This window comes from Numenius arquata, chromosome 27 (assembly GCF_964106895.1).
Source record: "Numenius arquata chromosome 27, bNumArq3.hap1.1, whole genome shotgun sequence".
Taxonomy (NCBI): domain Eukaryota; kingdom Metazoa; phylum Chordata; class Aves; order Charadriiformes; family Scolopacidae; genus Numenius; species Numenius arquata.
This window is the reverse complement of record NC_133602.1, coordinates 63965-82002: the sequence shown is the minus strand read 5'-3', so window position 1 is coordinate 82002 and position 18038 is coordinate 63965. Positions and strand designations below refer to the sequence as shown.

At 69.7% G+C, this 18038-nt stretch overlaps 2 protein-coding genes across 2 annotated transcripts; both read left to right on the top strand.

The window, feature by feature from the left end:
• The first annotated feature begins 3987 nt into the window (after nucleotides 1-3987).
• Nucleotides 3988-5509, top strand: LOC141475832 (lens fiber membrane intrinsic protein-like). The gene is made up of 4 exons (XM_074164376.1): nucleotides 3988-4156; nucleotides 4721-4861; nucleotides 5156-5290; nucleotides 5442-5509. Exons 1-4 carry the CDS (start codon nucleotides 3988-3990, stop codon nucleotides 5507-5509), a joined length of 513 nt encoding a protein of 170 aa, XP_074020477.1.
• A 1016-nt stretch (nucleotides 5510-6525) lies between these two features.
• Nucleotides 6526-17060, top strand: NECTIN4 (nectin cell adhesion molecule 4). The gene is made up of 9 exons (XM_074164562.1): nucleotides 6526-6601; nucleotides 10178-10531; nucleotides 11433-11723; nucleotides 12591-12705; nucleotides 13912-14075; nucleotides 15105-15252; nucleotides 15343-15421; nucleotides 16058-16162; nucleotides 16794-17060. The coding sequence occupies exons 1-9, from the start codon at nucleotides 6526-6528 to the stop codon at nucleotides 17058-17060; spliced, it is 1599 nt and encodes a 532-aa protein (XP_074020663.1).
• The last annotated feature ends 978 nt before the right edge of the window (nucleotides 17061-18038 follow it).

Here is an 18038-nt window from a genome sequence, read left to right as displayed (position 1 = left end):
TGTCGCGTATGTGTGTGTGTCCCCCCCCCGTCCTCGGTGCCGCCCCCGCCCGCCCCGTCCCCCGCCCCGTCCCGGCCCCCCCTCCCGGAGCCGCCGCCCGGCGATGTGGGCTCTGCTGCTGCCCCTGGGGCTGGGATCGGCCCTGCTGCCCCCCGGTGGGTCCCGCTCGGGGCGGGGGGGGGTACGGAGGGTGCTGGGGGGGTCCAAGAGTACGGGGGGCTCTGGGGGGCTACGGGGTGTTGGGAGTCCGGGGGGTGCAGAGGGTGCTGGGGGGTCCAGGGGGCTCTGTGGGGTGTTGGGAGTCCGGGGGGTGATGAGAGTGATGGGGGGGTCCAAGGGTCCAGGGGGGTCTGGGGGGGGCTGTGGGGTGTTAGGGGGTGCTGTGGGGTGCAGAGGGTACTGGGGGTCCAGGGGGCTCTGGGGGGGGGCTGCAGGGTGTTGGGGGTGCAAGAGGTTGCAGGGGGTCTGGGGGTTGGAGAGGGTGCTGGGGGGCCTAAGGGGACCGGGGGGCTCTGGGGGGGTGCGGGGTGTTGGGGGGAGCTGGAAGTTCAGGGGGTGCTGAGGAGTCCGAGGGGCTGGGGGGGGCTGCGGGGAGCAGGGGGTCCAGAGGTGCAGGGGGGTGCTGGGGTGCAGGTGGGGCTGGGGGGTCCAGGGGGTTCTCGGGGAGCTGTGGGGTGCAGGGAGTCCGGGGAGGTCCAAGGGGTCCAGGGGGCTCTGGTGGGGTGCGGGGTGTTGGGGGGAGCTGAGAATGCGAGGGGTGCAGAGGGTGCTGGGGGGTGCAGAAGGTGCTGGGGGTCTCTGGGGGTCCGGGGGGTGCAGAGGGTGCTGGGGATCTGGGGGGGTTCAGAGGGTCCGGGGGGGGTGCAGAGGGTTCTGGGGTCTCTGGGGGACTGGGGGGTGCAGAGGGTGCTGGGGGGTGCAGGGGGTGCTGGGGGTCTCTGGGGGTCCGGGGGGGGTGCAGAGGGTGATGGGGGGTCCGGGGGGGGGTGCAGAGGGTGCTGGGAGTCTCTGGGGATCCGGGGGGTGCAGAGGGTGCTGGGGTCTCTGGGGGACTGGGGGGTGCAGAAGGTGCTGGGGGTCTCTGGGGGGCTGCGGGGTCCGGGGGGTGCCGGGGCACCGGGGGGGGGGGGGGGGCTGCGGGAGGCGGCGGGGCTGGGGGAGGAGGTGTCCCCGTCCCTGTCCCCGAGTGTCCCACAGTGGCCAGTCCCCGCCATGGCCACGCCGTGGGGCGGTGACAGCCCCCAGGGACACCCCCACACCCCCCCCTTCCCCACGGCCACACCACGGGTGGGTGGCAGCGCCGGTGACAGTCCCCGTTGTCCCCAGGCCCCCCGGCGCTGTCCCCCCCCGGTGGCCCGGCCGCGGGCCCTGGTGACATCTCGGGGGGCTGCCAGCTGTGCCACAGCCCCCACCGGGGCCGGGCGGTGGCCAACGGCACGCTGGGGGCCAGCGTCACCCTGGGGTGCCCGGTGGCGGGGGCCCCCCTGGGCCGGCTGCTGGCCGTGCACTGGCACTTCTGGGGTGTCCCCGGGGGGGCCGGCGTCCCCATCTGCAGCCAGAGCCGCGGCCGCCCCCGCTGCGGCCCACCCTACGGTGACCGTGCCACCCTGCTGGCCCCCCCCGACCCCCCGGGGGGGCTGTTGCTGGGGGGGCTGCGGGAGAGGGACGCCGGCACCTACAGCTGCCTGTTGCTGGGCCAGGAGGACTGCGCCTGCGGGGACGTCACCCTGCGCCTGGGGGGTGAGCGGCCGGGGGGGGGGCCCTCACGCCAGCCTCGGGGGTCCGGGGGAGCCCCTCACCCTGCTATCGGGGCGGCGGGGGCTGGGGGACGTAGGAGTCCCTCACCCTGTCATTGGGGCTGGGGGGGGGGGAGGGAGCCCCTCACCCCGGCGTTGGGACTGTGGGGGCTTTGGGGATGGGAGGGGGCAGCGGGAGCACCCCCCACCTCGCCCTCGGGGCTGCGGGGGCGGTGGGAGCCCCTCACCCTGGTGTCGGGGCTGTGGGGATGGGGTGGGCACCCTCTGAGATCATTTCCCCCTCACCCCCCACAGGTGCCCCCTGCAGCCCCCCCTGCTCTGGAGCCCCCCCTGGCTCTGGAGCACCCCCCCGCGGCAGCTTCGGCCTTGGCTTCATCCTCCTCCTCCTCCTTGTGCTGCTGCTGGCCCGAGGGCTGTGACACGGGGAGTGCGTGTGCACACGATTGAGTGTGCACGTGTGTGAGTGTGCACGTGCGAGTGTGTATGTCCATGTGTGCGCGTGTGCCTGAGACATGTGCCTGTGCGTGTGCACACGTATGTGAGCCTGCACGCATTCACCAGTGTGTGTAAGCGTGCACAGGGGGTGCGCGTGCAGGGGGGTGCGTGTGAGCACGTGGGGTGTGTGTGCACATGTGTGTGTGCATGCGCACACTGGGGGGTGCACACGGGTGTGCACAAGCGTGTCCCGTCCCCCTGTGATGTCATGTGGCTCCCAGGGCACACGCGTGTGCGGCATGTGTGTCCCCTCCTCCACATGTGCCACCCTCACGGTGGCACCAGGGGACAGCCCCGGCCTCCCTGGCCACCCCCCGGGGACTGACCCCCGCCCTGGGGGGCTCCCTCCCCCTGGGACTTGTGTCCCCCAGTGCCCCCCAGTGCCCCTGATGTCCCTGTCCCCCAGTGTCCCCCGTGTCGCCAGTGCCCCCCTCCCTGCTGTCCCCAGTGTCCCCAGTGCCCCCAGTGTCCCCATCCCTGGTGTCCCCCATGTCCCCAAGTGTCCTTGTCCCCAGTAGCCCCAGTGTCCCCCTGCCCCTGATGTCCCTGTCCCCCCATGTCCCCAGTGTCCCCCATGTCTCCAGTATCCCAGTCCCTGCTGTCCCCAGTGTCCCCCGTGTCCCCAGTGTCCTTGTCCCCAGTAGTCCCAGTGCCCCCCTGCCCCTGATGTCCCTGTCCCCCCATGTCCCCAGTGCCCCCCTCCCTGCTGTCCCCAGTGTCCCCTCCCCACCCAAGTGACCTCGGGGTCCCCACCCGTGACTGCCCCCCCGGCTGTCCCCTGGGTGCTGGTGCCCTGACAAGGGTCCCTGGCCGTGTCCCCCCACCCTGTGTCCCCCATGCCCCCCCCTCCTCCTCCTCCCCCCCCCCACCCCGCAGTGTCACCCGGCGGGGACAAGCTTTCGCCGTGTCAGCAGGCGGGTGGTGGCAGCACCCAGAGCCTTCCCCGCATTGTGTCCCCGACAATGGCACTGCCACGTGCCCCCGCGACCCCCCCATCCCGCCCCCCCCCCCTCCCCCGGGGCCCCTGTCCCCATCCCCGAGGGACAGAGGGGACAGAGGGACAGGCGGCCATGGGCCACCCGGCTGGCAGGCGCTGAAGGCAGGTGAGTGGCCGGGGGGGGAGGTCCCCGGGGCGGGGGGTGTCTGTCCCCAATGTCCACACCCGCCTCCCAGAGGTGCCACCCCTGGGTCCCCCCCCCCGCAGTGTCCCCACGGTTGTCCCCAGTGTCCCCCAGCGACACCACCCACGGGTACCCCCCCCCCCCGTGTCTCCTGGTGCTGCCACCCCCCGGGTACCCCCTTACCCCTGGAGATGTCCCCAACGTTGTCCCCGATGTCCCCTGGAGATGCCACCCCTGGGTACCCCCATGTCCCCCTGGAGTTGTCCCCAGTGTCCCCTGGCAATGCCAGACCCCCCCAGTACCCCCTACCCCTGAAGATGTCCCCATGATTGTCCCCAACATCCCCTGGAGGTCCCACCCCCCCCCCCCGATACCCCCATGTCCCCCAGAGATGTCCCCATGGTTGTCCCCAGCACCCCCTGGAGATGCCACCCCCTGGTACCCCCTACCCCTGGAGACGTCCCCACGCTTGTCCCCACCATCCCCTGGAGATGCCACCCCCATGTCCCCCACAGACGTCCCCACGCTTGTCCCCACCATCCCCTGGAGATGCCACCCCCATGTCCCCCACAGATGTCCCCACGCTTGTCCCCCGTGTCCCCCAGCGCAGGGGGATGCCGACGGGCGGGGGGCTGCTGTGCGGGGCCAGTGGCCTGGCCCTGCTCCTGGCCGCCACCGCCACCCACTTCTGGCTGCAGCGCCGGGCGCCCGGGGGCACCGCCAGCCTCGGGCTGTGGCACGTCTGCCTCGGGGGACACTGCCACCCCCAGCCCGGCACCCCTGGTAGGCACCGGGGAGACGAGTTGTGTCCGGTCTCTGTGGGTGGGGATGGGGGGGGGTCACTGCTGTGCTGAGCTGTGTCTGGTCTCTGCGGGTGGGGATGGGGGGGTCACTGCTGTGCTGAGCTGTGTCTGGTCTCAGGGATGGGGGGGGTCACTGCTGTGCTGAGCTGTGTCTGGTTTCTGCAGGAGGGGATGGGGGGTCACTGCTGTGCTGAGCTGTGTCTGGTCTCTACAGGGTGGAGGGGGGGGGTCATTGCTGTGCTGAGCTGTGTCCAGTCTCTGCAGGGTGAGGGGGGGGGGGGGTGTCACTGCTGCGCTGAGCTGTGTCCAGTCTCTGCAGGGGGTCACTGCTGCACTGAGCTCTGTCTGGTCTCTGCAATGTGAAGGGGGGAGGGGGGAGGTGGGTGTCACTGCTTCACTGAGCTGTGTCCAGTCTCTGCAGGGTGGGGACGGGGGTCACTGCTGCGCTGAGCTGTGTCTGCTCTCTGCGGGTGGGGCATGAGGGCAGCGTCCCATGTCCCCCAGTTGTCCCCAATGCCTGTCCCTGTGTCCCCCCCCACCCCAGCCTTATGGGAGGCCACGCGGGTGCTGATGCTGCTCTCGGTGCTCACCGCCGCTGCTGGCCTCGCCCTGGGGCTCTCCGTTGTGGCCAGCGCTGCCCGGCGGGTGCGTGCCCGCGTGGCCGGCCTCACCCTGCTCCTGGCTGGTACGTGGGGACGGGTGGGAGGGGGGGGTCGGGCTGGGGCACAGGGGCCTTGGAGACTGTCCTGGGGGGAGTCATTGCTGCACTGAGCTGTGCCTGGTCTCTGCAGGCTGAGCTGTGTCCGGTCTCTGCAGGCTGAGCTGTTGCCGGTCACTGCCGCACTGAGCTGTGCCCGGTCTCTGCAGGCTGAGCTGTGCCGGTCACTGCTGCACTGAGCTGTGCCCGGTCTCTGCCTGCCCAGCTGGGGGTCACAGGCTGGGCCAGCCCCTGCCGCTGACCCGTGCCCTCTGCCCGCAGGTCTGCTGGCGCTGCTGGGGCTGGCGGTGTACACAGCCGGCACGCTGAGCCTCCTGGGGCCGGCCCGCACCGCCTGGCGCTTCTCCTGGTCCTACATCCTGGGCTGGGTCGCCGTCGTCCTCACCGCCTCGGCAGGTAACGGCACCCGTGGGGCCTGGTCACTGCTGCGCTGAGCTGTGCCCGGTCTCTGCAGGGCTGCGCTAGGCCCCACGGGTGGGGGGCAGCAGGGAGGGCCCCCCCCACAATGAGCCACTCCCACACCCCATGACCTCCTCTCTCCCCCCAGGGCTTTTCCACCTCTGTGCTGCCGCCAAGGACCCATCTCCGGAGAGCTCTGAAGTGCCGAGTGCCTGAGGGGCCCCGGGCACCTCGGGGGGGGCCCCCGCTCCCACCCTCCTCCTCGCAGGAGTCGGGAGGGGGCACCCCGGGATGGGGGGGTCACTGCTGTGCTGAGTTGTACCCGGTCACTGCTGTGCTGAGTTGTGCCCGGTCTCTGCAGGGTTGCGCTCCCACTGCTCTCCCACCCCCTTGCCCCCCCCGACTCTTGCTGTGCCAATAAACTGCCCTGCCCCCCTCCCCCCCCGCGGGCTGCCCTGTGGTGTCCAGTGGGATTTGGGGACCCCAAATTTGAGGGGGGATGTCGGTGCCAGCCCACAGCCCCCCCCGCCCTTCCTCTGCCCCAGGGTTTGGGCACAAACGGGGCTGTTTGGGGGGGTCTCACCCTGGGGGGGTCTGAGGGGCGGGGACTGGGGGGGACATGGGGGTTATTAATGGGAGACCACGGGGGACGGGGCGTGGACTGGGAGGGACTGGAATGGACTGGGAGTGAGATGAGGGTGTCACCGGGGGCCACCCACGGGTACCCCGGAGGTACCACGGGCGGGGCGGGGGGGGGGTGTGTGTGTTACCGGGAGCCGCTGCCTGACGCGGGGCGGGGAGCGCCCGGGTGGGTCCCACCACTCCCCGGCGGTGACCGTCGCCCCTTTAAGGCCGCGCCCTCGGCCCCGCCCCTGCCCTTACCTGCCGGACCGGTCCGCCCCGCCCGGCCCCGCCCTGCCGGCCCCACCCGCTCAGGCCCCGCCCACGGCGGCCCCGCCCCCGCTCCCCCCCCCCCCCCCCCCTCCGCCTTCCCCCCCCCTTCCGTCCCGTCCCGGCTCGGAGCGGCTCCGCACCGGCCCCTCCGCCGCCATCGGCCCGGAGCCGCCCCGGTACGGCCCGGAGCAGCCCGGAGCGGCCCCGCACGGCTCGGCGAGGCTCGGCCCGGTCCGGTCCCTCCCCCGGTTCCGCCCGGTTGGTCCCGGTGCAGCCCGGTTCGGCACGGATGGTGCTGGCCGGGGACCGAGCAGCGCCGTGAGCCCGCAGGTGTCCGCATGGCCCCCCGCGGGATGCGGCCCGGGACCCCCTTCCTCCTCTTCCTCCTCCTCCTCCTCCTCCTCGCCGCCACCGGTAAGGCACGACCGGCACCGGAGACGACGCGGGGGGGGCGACGGGACGGGACGGGGACGGGACCCCGGGGGGCGGAACCGGCACCGGCAGCACCGGTTGCTCCGGGTTGGGACACGGGGTCGAGGGGCGCGGGCGGGGGGGGGGGTCACCGGCAGCTCGGGGGGTGGGGGGGGAAACCGTCTCCGGGGGTACCGGCTGCCCTGGGGCTGCGGGACCGGGAGGGGACGGCGGGGGGCGGGGGGCACACGCGTGTGCGCACGGGGAGGGGGGGGGGGTGTGTGTGTTTGGGTGTGTGTACGTGTGAGCGCTCGCGTGTGCACCTGTGTCTGCGTGTGTCCGTGTGTCCCGCGTCCGTGTGTCGCGTGTCCCCGGTGGAGCCGGGTGGGCTCCGCGCCGGGCGGGGGGGGATTGAGGGGGGGGGGGGTCGCGCCGTGCCGGGGGCTGCGCCGCGGGGGCTGCACACGCGTGTGCGCGCACACCTGCGCGTGTCCGTGTGCGCGCACCTGCGCCTTCCTTGCCCCCCCGCCCCCCCGAAACCCCAGCGGGGGCACGGGGCTGGGGGGGGGGGGGGCGGGTCCCTCTGGGGACACAGCGTGGGAACGGGGCACACTCGGCGGCGGGGGGGTCCCTGCCCCCTCCCCAGCGTCTCCCCCACGCTTCGGGGGGGGGGCCACACACACACACCCTTCGCGATGGGTGCTGCACCCAAGGGCGCTGCGGAGCGGGGGGTGGGTCCCTGCCCCCCCCTCCCGCCGTGCCTCAGTTTCCCCACTGGCGGAGCACCCGTGGGAACGGTCTGGGCGCCGCGGGGGGGTGACGTCACCGCAGGGGGTGCTGACCCCCCCCGTGACTCACGGCCCGGAGAGGGGTCGTGCTGCGAGTAGGGGGCGGCCCGGCCGCTGCCGCCACCCCCCGCCCCCCAGCCGGGGGCACGGAGCCCGTCACCGGGGCGCCAGGCCTGCGGGACCCCCCCGGGGCGGGTGGGAGCTGCCGCGGCGCTCAAGGGTGTCTGGGGTGGAGGGGGGAAGTCTGCGTGTGCACACGCGTGTGCATGGGGCGTGTGTGATCGCACACGCGTGTGGACACTTCACGAGAGGGGGGGCGGTCCGTGTGTGTCTGTGGGGGGGTCCCCACGCGTGTGCGTGTCCCCAAGGGGCACAAACACTCACGCGTGTTCCCCCCCGCCCGGGGCTCATTACCATTAGATCCCCCACCTCGGGACCCCCCTCTCGCCCCCTGTGACCCCCTTCTCCCAGCCCCCCACCCCCCCTCCCCTCCGCATCATCTCCCCCCCCCTCCCCGCCCGGTCCCGCATCCCGCCCCGGTCCCGGCCGGGGCGTGGGGGCCGCGGGATCCGGTCGAGCCGGTTCCCGGCTCCGTTCCCACGCGCTCGGCCCCGCTGGGTGGGGACGCCCCGCGGCGGGGGCCGCCCGCCAGCCCCGACGGCACCCGGCACCGGCACCCCCCCCCGCCACCACCACCCCCCCCACCCCGACCCCCGGGAACCCCCCACGAGAACACCCCGCGACCACCCCACCGCCCCCCCGCGGCCACGCCGGGGGAAACTGAGGCAGGGCCGGGGCCGTGGGGCAGCGGGGGCCGTGACTCACGCCACGGGCAGCGCCGCAATTATTTAATTAATCCGGCGACTAATCGGGGGGTAATTAGGCCGAGCCCGGCGAGCGGCGCGGCGGGGGGCTCTCGGGGAGCCCCCGGGGGCCGGCGGGGGCGGCCGCCCTCCGCAAGCCACGGCAGGGCCCGGCATGTGCCACGGCCGGTTGGGCTGGCCGTGCCGGCCCGGCCGCTTCCCCCGGCGTCGTCGAGCGGCTGGGCGGGCCCCCGCCACGCCCCGACACCCGCCGGCCTCGCACGCGCGGCGGCCGGGCACGCGGGAGCGCGCACGAGCGTGCAAGAGCGCCCGCAGGTGTGCGCGAGTGTGCCCGAGAGTGCCCGAGTGTGCTCCAGCTCACGTGGGCACGGGGGCGACACAACACGTGGCTGCCCATGTGTGAGGGTGCCCAAGTGTGCGTGAGCACGCACGGGTGTGCACAAGTGTCTGCAAGCGTGCCCCAGCATGTCGGAGTGTGCCTGCGCGTGTGTGAGCGTGCCCAAGTGTGCACGAGTGTGTCTGTGCCAGCGTAAGGATACCCAAACGTACATGAGCGTGTACAAGTGTGAGGAAGCATGTCCAAGTGTGCAGGAGTGTGCACAGTGGTGTCCAGGGATGTGCAAGTGTGCCCAAGCATGGTGAGCATGTGTGAGCGCACCCAAGCATGCACGAGTGTGCATGATTATGTGTGAGCACGTCCAAGCACACAAGTGTGTCCAGGGGTGCACAAGCATGCATAAGCATGTACATGTGTGCTTGATCATGCTGGAGTGTGCCCAAGTGTGCATGTGTGTGCAAGTATTTGCACATCCACATGTGCACAAGTGTGCCCAACCATGCCCAAGCATGTTCAAGTGTGCATGAACATGCTGAAGTGTGTGTGCACGTGTGTGAGCAAATCCTAGCACATGTGAGCGTGCGGAAGCTTGCCTGAGTGATCATGAGCGTGTGCGAGTGTGTCCAAGTGTGCATGCATGTATGTGAGTGCACCCAAACATGCATGGTTATGTGCAATCACACGTGTGCCCAAGCATGTCAAAGTGTGCACAAGCGTGTCCAAGTGTTCTTGCACGTACGTGAGTGCTAGTACAAATGTGTGCAGGCACAATGTGCCCAAGCGTGCAGGAGTGTGCACAAGTGTGCAGAAGTGTTCCTGCACATACGTGAGTGCCAGCGTGTGCGTGTGCAAGCATGAGTGTGCCCAAGTGTATGTAAGTGTGCCTGAAGAACTGCATGGACAGGTGTGAGCACAAGTGTGCCCAAGCACGCTGGAGTGTGCACAAGTGTTCTTGCACATATATGAGAGCCAGCATGAGTGTGTGCAGGCACGAGTGTGCCCACGTGTGCCTGCATGTATGTGAGCATACCCAAGCATGCACAGGTGTGTGCAAGAACAAGTGTGTGGGAGCATGCCCAAGTGTTCTTGCACACGCGTGAGAGCCGTCACAAGTGTGTGTGGGCACAGTGTGCCCGAGCGTGCGGGGAAGCACCGTGTGAGTGTGCTGTGAGTGTGTGGTGCCACTCCCGGGTGCCTGGTGCCATGGGTGCCCGGTGCCCAGTGCCACCACCGGTGCCGTGGTGTGGGTGCCCGGTGCCATCTGTGCCCGGTGCCATTGGTTGGGTGCCATGGGTTGGGTGCCCGGTGCAACTGCCGGTGCCATGTGTTGGGTGCCTGGTGCCATGGTGCGGGTGCCATTGTGCAGGTACTTGGTGCCATGGGTCGGATGCCATGGGTCAGCTGCCCAGTGCCAAAGTGTGGGTGCCACGGGTCTGGTGCCCAGTGCCATGGGTCGGGTGCCATGGGTCGGGTGCCCGGTGCCACGGTGTGGGTGCCACAGGTCGGGTGCCCAGTGCCCAGTGCCATGGTGTGGGTGCCATGGGTGCCATGGTGTGGGTGCCATGGGTCAGGTGCCCGGTGCCCGGTGCCACGGGTCATGTGCCCGGTGCCACGGTGTGTGTGCCCGCAGGTGCCATGGCAGGTGTGGTGGAGATGGAGCGCAGCGTGACGGCGGTGCTGGGCCAGGACGTGGTGCTGCCCTGCCGGTACCGGGCGCAGGAGCGGGAGCAGGTGGAGCAGGTGACGTGGCTGAAGCGGGGCCCGGGCGGGCGCAGCGCCGAGGTGGCCGTGCTCCACCGGCAGCACGGGCAGCATGTGCAGGAGCCCTACGCCGGGCGGGTGCTGCGGCGGGCGGACGGGGCGCTGGAGGACGGGGCCATCGTCCTGCGGAACGCCGTGCAGGGGGACGAGGGCGACTACGAGTGTCACCTCATCACCTTCCCCATGGGCAGCTTCGAGGGGCACCTCACCCTCAAGGTGCTGGGTGAGTGCCCGGGCACGGGGCGGTGGCCATGGGGCAATGGGGCGGTGGCCGTGGGGATGGGGTGGTGGGCATGGGGCAATGGGACACGGCTGTGGGGTGATGGCCACAGGGTTATGGACAATGGGCCATGGGGATGGGGTGGTGGCTATGGGGCAATGGGATGTGGCTATGGGGCAAAGGCCATGGGGTGGTGGGCAATGGGCCATGGGGATGAGGTGGTGGGCATGGGGCAGTGGGACATGGCTGTGGGGTGGTGGGCAATGGGCCATGGGGATGAGGTGGTGGGCGTGGGGCAGTGGGACATGGCCGTGGGGTAGTGGGCATGGGGTGATAGGATGATGGCCATGGGGTGGTGGGCACAGGAGAGTGGGCAACAGGCCATGAGGATGGGATGGTGGGCATAGGAAGATGGGCGTGGGGTAATGGGGTGGTGGGTGTGGGGTGATGGAGTGGTGGGCACGGGGCAGTGGTCATGGGGTAGCGGGCACAGGGGAGTGGGCGGGGGGCCATGGGGATGGGCTGGTGGGCATAGGGTGATGGGCATGGGACAGTGGGGTGGTGGGCATAGGGTGATGGGCATAGGGCAGTGGGGTAGTGGCCAAGGGGTGATGAGGATGGGGCAATGGGGCAGTGGGCCTGGGATGGTGGGCAATGGGCATGGGGTGATGGAGTGGTGGGCACACGGCAGTGGGCCGGGGTGATGAGGTGGTGGGCAATGGGTGAAGGGCAGTGGGCAAGTGGTGGTGGGTGATGGCCATGGGATAAGGGGCACGGGGCAACGGCGATGGGGCAGTGGGGAATGAGCCCTGGGGACAGGCGGGTCTGGGGGGGCACCGGTGCGGCAGAGCCCGGCAGTGGGTGCCGGCAGGGGTCTGACACCGGTGCCCACCCTCCACCCCAGTGCCGCCGCTGCCCATCTTGAACCCGGGGCCGCCGCTGGAGGAGGGCCAGGGCCGGACGCTGGCAGCCTCCTGCACGGCGGAGGGCAGCCCGGTGCCCTCGGTGCGCTGGGAGACGGAGGTGCGGGGCACCAACGCCACCCGCCGCTCGGCGCACGCCCGCTCCGCCTCCGTCACCAGCGAGTTCTTCCTGGTGCCCGGGCGCAGCATGAACGGCAAGAGCCTGACCTGCGTGGTGGCCCACCCCGGCCTGAGCCACGAGAAGAGGATCACCCACCTCCTCAGCGTCGCCTGTGCGGCACCGGGGCATGGGGGGAACTGGGGGCGGGGGGGCATGGGAGGGAAGGGGGGTGTTGGGGGCATGGGGGGTGTTGGGGTCATGGAGGGCATTGGGGACATGGAAGGCACTAGGGGCACAGGGGGGAAGGGGGGCGTTGAGGACATGGAGGACACGGGGAACATTGGGGACATGGAGGGCACTGGGGGCATGAGGAGCATGGAGGGCATTGGGGACATGGGGGACATGGAAGACATTGAGGGTCATGGGAGACATGGGGGCATGGAGGACATGGGAAGCATGGAAGATGTTGGGGACATGGGGGGTGTTGAGGGCATGGAGGACATTTAGGACATGGGGGCATGGAAGGCATTGAGGGACATGGAGGACATGGCGGGCATGGAGGACATGGGGAGCATGGAAGATGTTGGGGACATGGGGGACTTAGGGGACATGGGAGGCATGGGGGGTGTTGAGGGCAAGGAGGACATTTGGGACATGGGGGCATGGAAGGTGTTGAGGGACATGGAGGAGATAAGGGACTTTGGGGACATGGAGGGCATGAGGGACACTGAGGGACATGGAGGATGTTGGGGACGTTGGGGCCATGGAGGAACATGGAAGATGTTGGGGGACATTGGGGACGTCAAGGGTCACAGAAGGCATTGGGGACATGAAGAGCATGGGGGGCGTTGGGAAGGTGGAGGGTGTTGGGGACACAGGGACATGGGGGACGTTGGGGACGAGGAGGACAGGGCACTGGGGATGGAGGGGACATGGAGGGCTCTGGTGGCACGGGGGAGATGAGGGGCAGAGGGGGACACACGGAGGGGGGAGCCCAGCAGGACCACGGGGACTGTCCCTGAGTGTCCCCTGTCCCCAGACCTGTCGGACGCCTCGGTGCTGGGGCACACGGAGGAGTGGCAGGAGGGCATGGAGGGGGCCACCCTGACCTGCCTGGGGGACGGCAACCCGCCCCCCTCCTACAACTGGACGCGGTGAGGACACCGGCCCCGGCCCCACCGTCCCCCCCTGCGCGTGCGGTGGCCCTGCCACCTCCTCCCTGCTCACGCCAATGTCCCTGCCGTGTCCCCACCGTGTCCCCGCTGTGTCTCCCCCCCCAGCCCGTGCCGGTGGCCCTGTCTTGTTCCCGTGTCCCCCCACCATGTCCCTGCCGTGTCCCCCCTGCCTGTGCCCATGTCCTGGCCATGTTCCCTGTACCCGCTGTGTCCCCACCATGTCCCTTGTTCCTGCTGTGTCCCCCAGCCTGTCCAGGTGTCCCTCCCGTGTCCCTCCCGTGTCCCTCCCATGTCCCCTGCCTGTGCCCATGTCCCTGCCATGTCCCATGTCTCTGCCATGTCCTCTCTGCCTGTGCCCATGTCCCTGCCGTGTCCCATGTCTCTGCCATGTCCTCTCTGCCTGTGCCCGTGTCCCCTGTCTCCCCACCGTGTCCCCACCATGTCCCCTGTCCCTGCCATGCCACCCAGCCTGTGCCGGTGTCCCTGCCTGTGCCCGTGTCCCTCCCGTGTCCCTCCCATGTCCCTCCCATGTCCCCACCACGTCCCCTGCCTGTGCCTGTGTCCCTCCCATGTCCCCTTCCTGTGCCCAAGTTGTGGCCGTGTCCCCTGTCCCTGCTGTGTCCCCACCATGTTCCGACCATGTCCCGTGTCCCTGCCATGTCCTCCCTGCCTGTGCCCATGTCCTGCCCATGTCCCGTGTCTCTGCTGTGTCCCCACCATGTCCCCTGCCGTGTCCTCTCTGCCTGTGCCCGTGTCCCTCGTGTCCCCACCATGTCCTGTGTCCCTGCCATGTCCCTCGTGTCCCCGCCGTGTCCCCTGTCCCTGCCATGTCCCCCAGCCCGTGCCAGTGTCCCTGCCTGTGCCCAAGTTGTGGCCGTGTCCCCATGTCCCTGCCGTGTCCCCAATGTCCCCACCGTGTCCCCGCCGTGCCCCCCAGCCCGTCCCCCCCCCCCCCCCCCCCCCCGGTGCCCGCCTGCCGCGTCCTGGCCCCCCCCCGTGTCCCTGCCCGGGCGTGCCCGTGCCGCGGCGGCGAGCATGGCAAGCGATGCCGTGCCCGGGCAAGCCCGGCCGGGGCCGGGGCAGGGCGTCAGCCGTGGGAACCGGCAACCCCGGCCTTTGATGGTGGCGCCGCGGGCCCGGGGGCTGACGGTTGCCCCCCCCGCCCCCCCCATCACCCCCCCGCAGGCTGGAGGCTCCGCTGCCCGACGGGGTGCGGGTGAAGGGGGACACCCTGGTCTTCCAGCGGCCCCTCGCCGCCGCCGATGCCGGGCACTACGTCTGCCGCGTCTCCAACCGGGTGGCCACCAAGGAGGCGCGGGCCAACGTCAGCGTCAGGAGCCGGGCGGCAGGTGGGTGCCAAGGGAGGGGGGGACGGGCACTCCACGGTCCCCACGCACCCCCCGAGGGGGCTGGGGTGGGGGTCCCGGGTGGGTGGTGGTGGGGGGGGGGGGGGCAGAGCCGTTCTGTGCTGCTTGTGCCTGTCTGTCTGTCCGTCCACGGGTCTTCTCCCTCTGCCCGACCTTCCTCTGCCTCCCCATCCTCTCCCAGGCACCCATCCATCTGTCCGTCTGTGTGTCCTCCCCCCCCCCCAAACTCTCTCTACATCCGTCCATTCACCCGTCCTCCCCCACATGCTCCTTTCTGTCTCTTCACCTGTTTGTCCGTCTGTCTGTCCACCCACCCGTCCATCCATCTGTCCTCCTGTCTGTCCATCTGTCCACACCCCCTCCCCATGTACCACACACCCACTCCCATCCACCCCACTCTGCCCATCCACCTCCCCCTCTGTCTCTTCATCCATCCCCCCCCCGTGTCCATCTGTCTGTCCATCCATCCCCCTTTCACTTCTCACTATCCGTGTGCCCCAGCCGTCCACCCGTCTGTCCCTTCATCCACCCGTCTGTTTGCTTGCCTGTCTACTCATCCATCTACTCATCCATCCACCCACTCATCCACTCATCCATCCACTCATCCACCCACCCACTCATCCATCTATTCATCCATCCACTCATCTGTCTACGCATCTCTTCATCTGTCTACTCACCCATCTGTCCATATGTCCTTCCTTCATCCATCCTCCTGCTGCCCCTTTCTGTCCATCCATCTCTCCACCTGTTGTTCATCTAACCACCCTTCCGTCCATCAACCCATCCATCTGTGGGTGCATCCATCCATGGACCCATCCATCCATCAACCCACCCATCCATCCATGGACTCATCCACCCATCTGTCCATGGATCCATCCATCCTTCCATATATTCATGCATCCACCCACCCACCCATCCATGTATTCGTCTGTCCATCCACCCACCCATTTCCCCCCCCATCTTCTCCTCCCCCTCACCCCACACCCACCCACCCCACGGGTGTCCCCGCAGACAACGAGGTGCGCAAGGTGGACCTGGTCTCCGCCTCGGTGGTGGTGGTGGGCGTCATCGCTGCCGTCCTGCTCTGCGTCCTCGTCGTCGTGGTCGTCGTCATGACCCTCTACCACAAGCGCAAGACCAAGCGCATCTCCGAGAAGTAGTAAGAGATGGGGAGAGGGCTGGGGGGCAGCGGGGGGCCATGGGGGCCGTGGGGGGGGCCCATGCTGAGCCCGTTCCCCCATGTCCCCAGTGAGGAGGAGCTGACGCTCACCCGGGAGAACTCCATCCGCCGCCTGCACTCCAGCCACAGCACTGACACACGCACACAGGTGGGGGGCAGCGGGGGGCTGGGGTGGGGGGTCTTGGGGTGCCCAAGGGTGTGGTGGGTGTTGGGTACTCAAGGGGATGGGTATTAGGGTGCCTGGGTGGTGGGGTGCCCAAGGGAAGGGGGTCTTGAGGTATCCTGGGTGATGGGTGGTGGGGTGTCCAAGGGTGATGGGTGGTGGGATGGCCAAGGAGATGGGTGTTGGGGTACTCAAGGTGATGGGTATCGGGGTGTCTGGGCTGACGGGTGTTGGGGTACCCAAGGAAGTTGGTCTTGGAGCACCCTCGGTGATGGGTGTTGGGGTGACTGGGGTGATGAGTGCTGGGATGCCCGAGGAGATGGGTCTTGGGGTACCCTGGGTGATGTGAGTGGGGATGGCACGAGTGTTGGGGGGGCAAGGAAGGGGATCTTGGGGTACTCAAGGTGGTGGGTGTTGGGGTGCCCAAGGAAGTAGGTCTTGGGGTACCCTGAGTGATGGGTGTTGAGGTGATGGGTGCTGGGATTCCCAAGGTGATGGGTCCTGGGGGACCCAGGTTGATGGGTATTGGGGTTCCCGGGGTGCCGGGTTTGGGGGTGCTGAAGGAGTGGGGTCCCCGTGGGGCTGGGCCGTGGGGTGCCAGCTCTGATGGGGCTGCTCCAGCTGGAGGAGACGCTGCAGCTGCGCACGGAGAGCCGTCAGGGCAGCCTGCGCGGGGACAGCCTGCGCGGGGACAGCCTGCGCGGCACCAGCATCTGCTCCGCCATGGTGAGAGCTGGGGGGGGGCACGGAGGGGGGGGGGAGGGCACAGGGGGGGCGGGGGGACCCGGCTCAGCCCCACACCTGCCCCCAGCCCTGGGCTGCGGGTGACGGAGCGTGTCCTCCACCTCCCAAACAGTCCCATGTGGGTGGAAACCCCCCCTCTATGGGTGCAACCCCCCCCTCCTTGGGGTGGGCATCCCCCCCTCCATGGGTGTGACCCCCCCCCCTTCCAGGTGTGCAAACTCCCCTTTGGGGGGTTCAAACCCCCTCTTCTAGGTGTGCAAGCCCCTTTCCATGGGTGCAACCCCCTCCCTGGGGGGTTCAGCCCCCAACTTCCATGGTGCAACCCCCCCCTCGGGGTGTCCAGACCCCTTGCACATGTACACCCCCCCCCTTGCACACTTGTAACCCCTCCCCATGTGTGTGACCCCCCCCCTCAGGGTGTGCAAAGCCCTCCCACCATTGCACGCCCACGCACGGACACACACACACCCCCCCCGCTCCTCCTCGCACCCCTGTCCCGTGCCCCATGACAGCACCCCAGCCCCATGGGGGAGCTCCGGGGGGGGGGGGTGTGTGTGTGTTTGCCAGTGGTGACCCCCCCCGTCATTCCTCACTCCCCCCCCTCACCCCCCAGAGCGAAGAGCCCGAAGGTCGCAGCTACTCCACGCTCTCCACGGTGCGGGAGATCGAGACGCAGACGGAGGTGCCGGTGGCTCCGCTGCTGCCCCCCCCCGTGGGGAAGGACCCCAAGGAGGAGGAGGAGGAGGGCGGCGGCGGCGGCGGTGGGGGGGGGGACCCCATCAAACAGGCCATGACCCACTTCGTGCAGGAGAACGGGATGCTGCAGGCCAAGCCCACCACCAACGGCATCTACATCAACGGCCGCGGGCACCTGGTGTGAGCCGGGGGGGGGGGGGGGGGGGAGGCGGGATATGGGGCCGGGGGGGCACCCCAGGGACCCCCGTCCCCCCTGGCTCTGCCCCCCTCTCACCGGGCTGGCTCCGGTCCCCCAGCGTCACCTCGCTGCTGGCACGGGGTTGGGGACAGGCGAAGGAGGTGACAGCAGCATCCAGGACCTGGGGGGGGCACCCCCGGGCGTGGGGACACCCCGTGACGTGGGGACACCCCAAGGACAGGACAGGGGCAGGAGCCCCCGGCGGGGGTCAACCCCCCCCCCCCCCAAAATACCCCTTCGGACTCTGGGTCGGCTCCTTCCCGTGCTGGGGACACGCGGCCGTCCCCCCCTCGGGACGCGGTTTGCGGGTGGCACTTGGGACGCTTGTGTGCCCTCCCTCATCCCGGCTGCCCCCCCCCCCCCCCCCCAAAAAACCCCAAGACCCCCCGATTCCCACCACCCCCACCCCCCCAAACTGCCGAGGGCCTCCCCCCCCCCCGCCCCGGCGTGGGGCTGGCGGTGGGGGACGCTGGGGACATCGTGACCCCCCTCCCCTCCCCCCATGTACATACCTGTATAGGACGGCCCCCCCTCCCCCCCCCCCCGCTGCTGCCCGGCCGCGCTTGTAAATAAACCCCCCCCCCCGGCGCGGGACCCTGGGACCCTGTGTCGAGTGCGTCTGGTCTCAGCCGGGGGGGGGAAGGGGGGCACTGCTCGTGCACACGTGTGCGAGGACGGTGACACCGGGGTGTGGGTGAGCTGCGGGCGAGCAGAAAGTGTGCACGAGCGTGACAAAGCGTGTGTGACCTCGTGTAAGCGTGCATGAGCGTGCCCAAGGATACCTGAGCTCGTGCAAGCATGCACGAGCATCACAAGTGTGCATGAGCATGCACGAGCACGCCCAAGCTCCTCCAAGCGTGCCTGAGCAAGCGTCTCAGCCTCGTGTGAGCGTGCCCCAGCGTGCAAAAGCACGCCCAGGCTCAT

Coding starts and splice junctions, on each gene's coding strand:
- LOC141475832 (XM_074164376.1), top strand. CDS start 3,988: ATGCCGACGGGCGGGGGGCTGCTGTGCGGGGCCAGTGGCCTGGCCCTG. Junction 4,862..5,155: donor CCTCACCCTGCTCCTGGCTG/GTACGTGGGGAC, acceptor CTCTGCCCGCAG/GTCTGCTGGCGCTGCTGGGG. Junction 5,291..5,441: donor CGTCCTCACCGCCTCGGCAG/GTAACGGCACCC, acceptor CTCTCCCCCCAG/GGCTTTTCCACCTCTGTGCT.
- NECTIN4 (XM_074164562.1), top strand. CDS start 6,526: ATGGCCCCCCGCGGGATGCGGCCCGGGACCCCCTTCCTCCTCTTCCTC. Junction 11,724..12,590: donor CCACCTCCTCAGCGTCGCCT/GTGCGGCACCGG, acceptor CCCTGTCCCCAG/ACCTGTCGGACGCCTCGGTG. Junction 16,163..16,793: donor CCAGCATCTGCTCCGCCATG/GTGAGAGCTGGG, acceptor CTCACCCCCCAG/AGCGAAGAGCCCGAAGGTCG.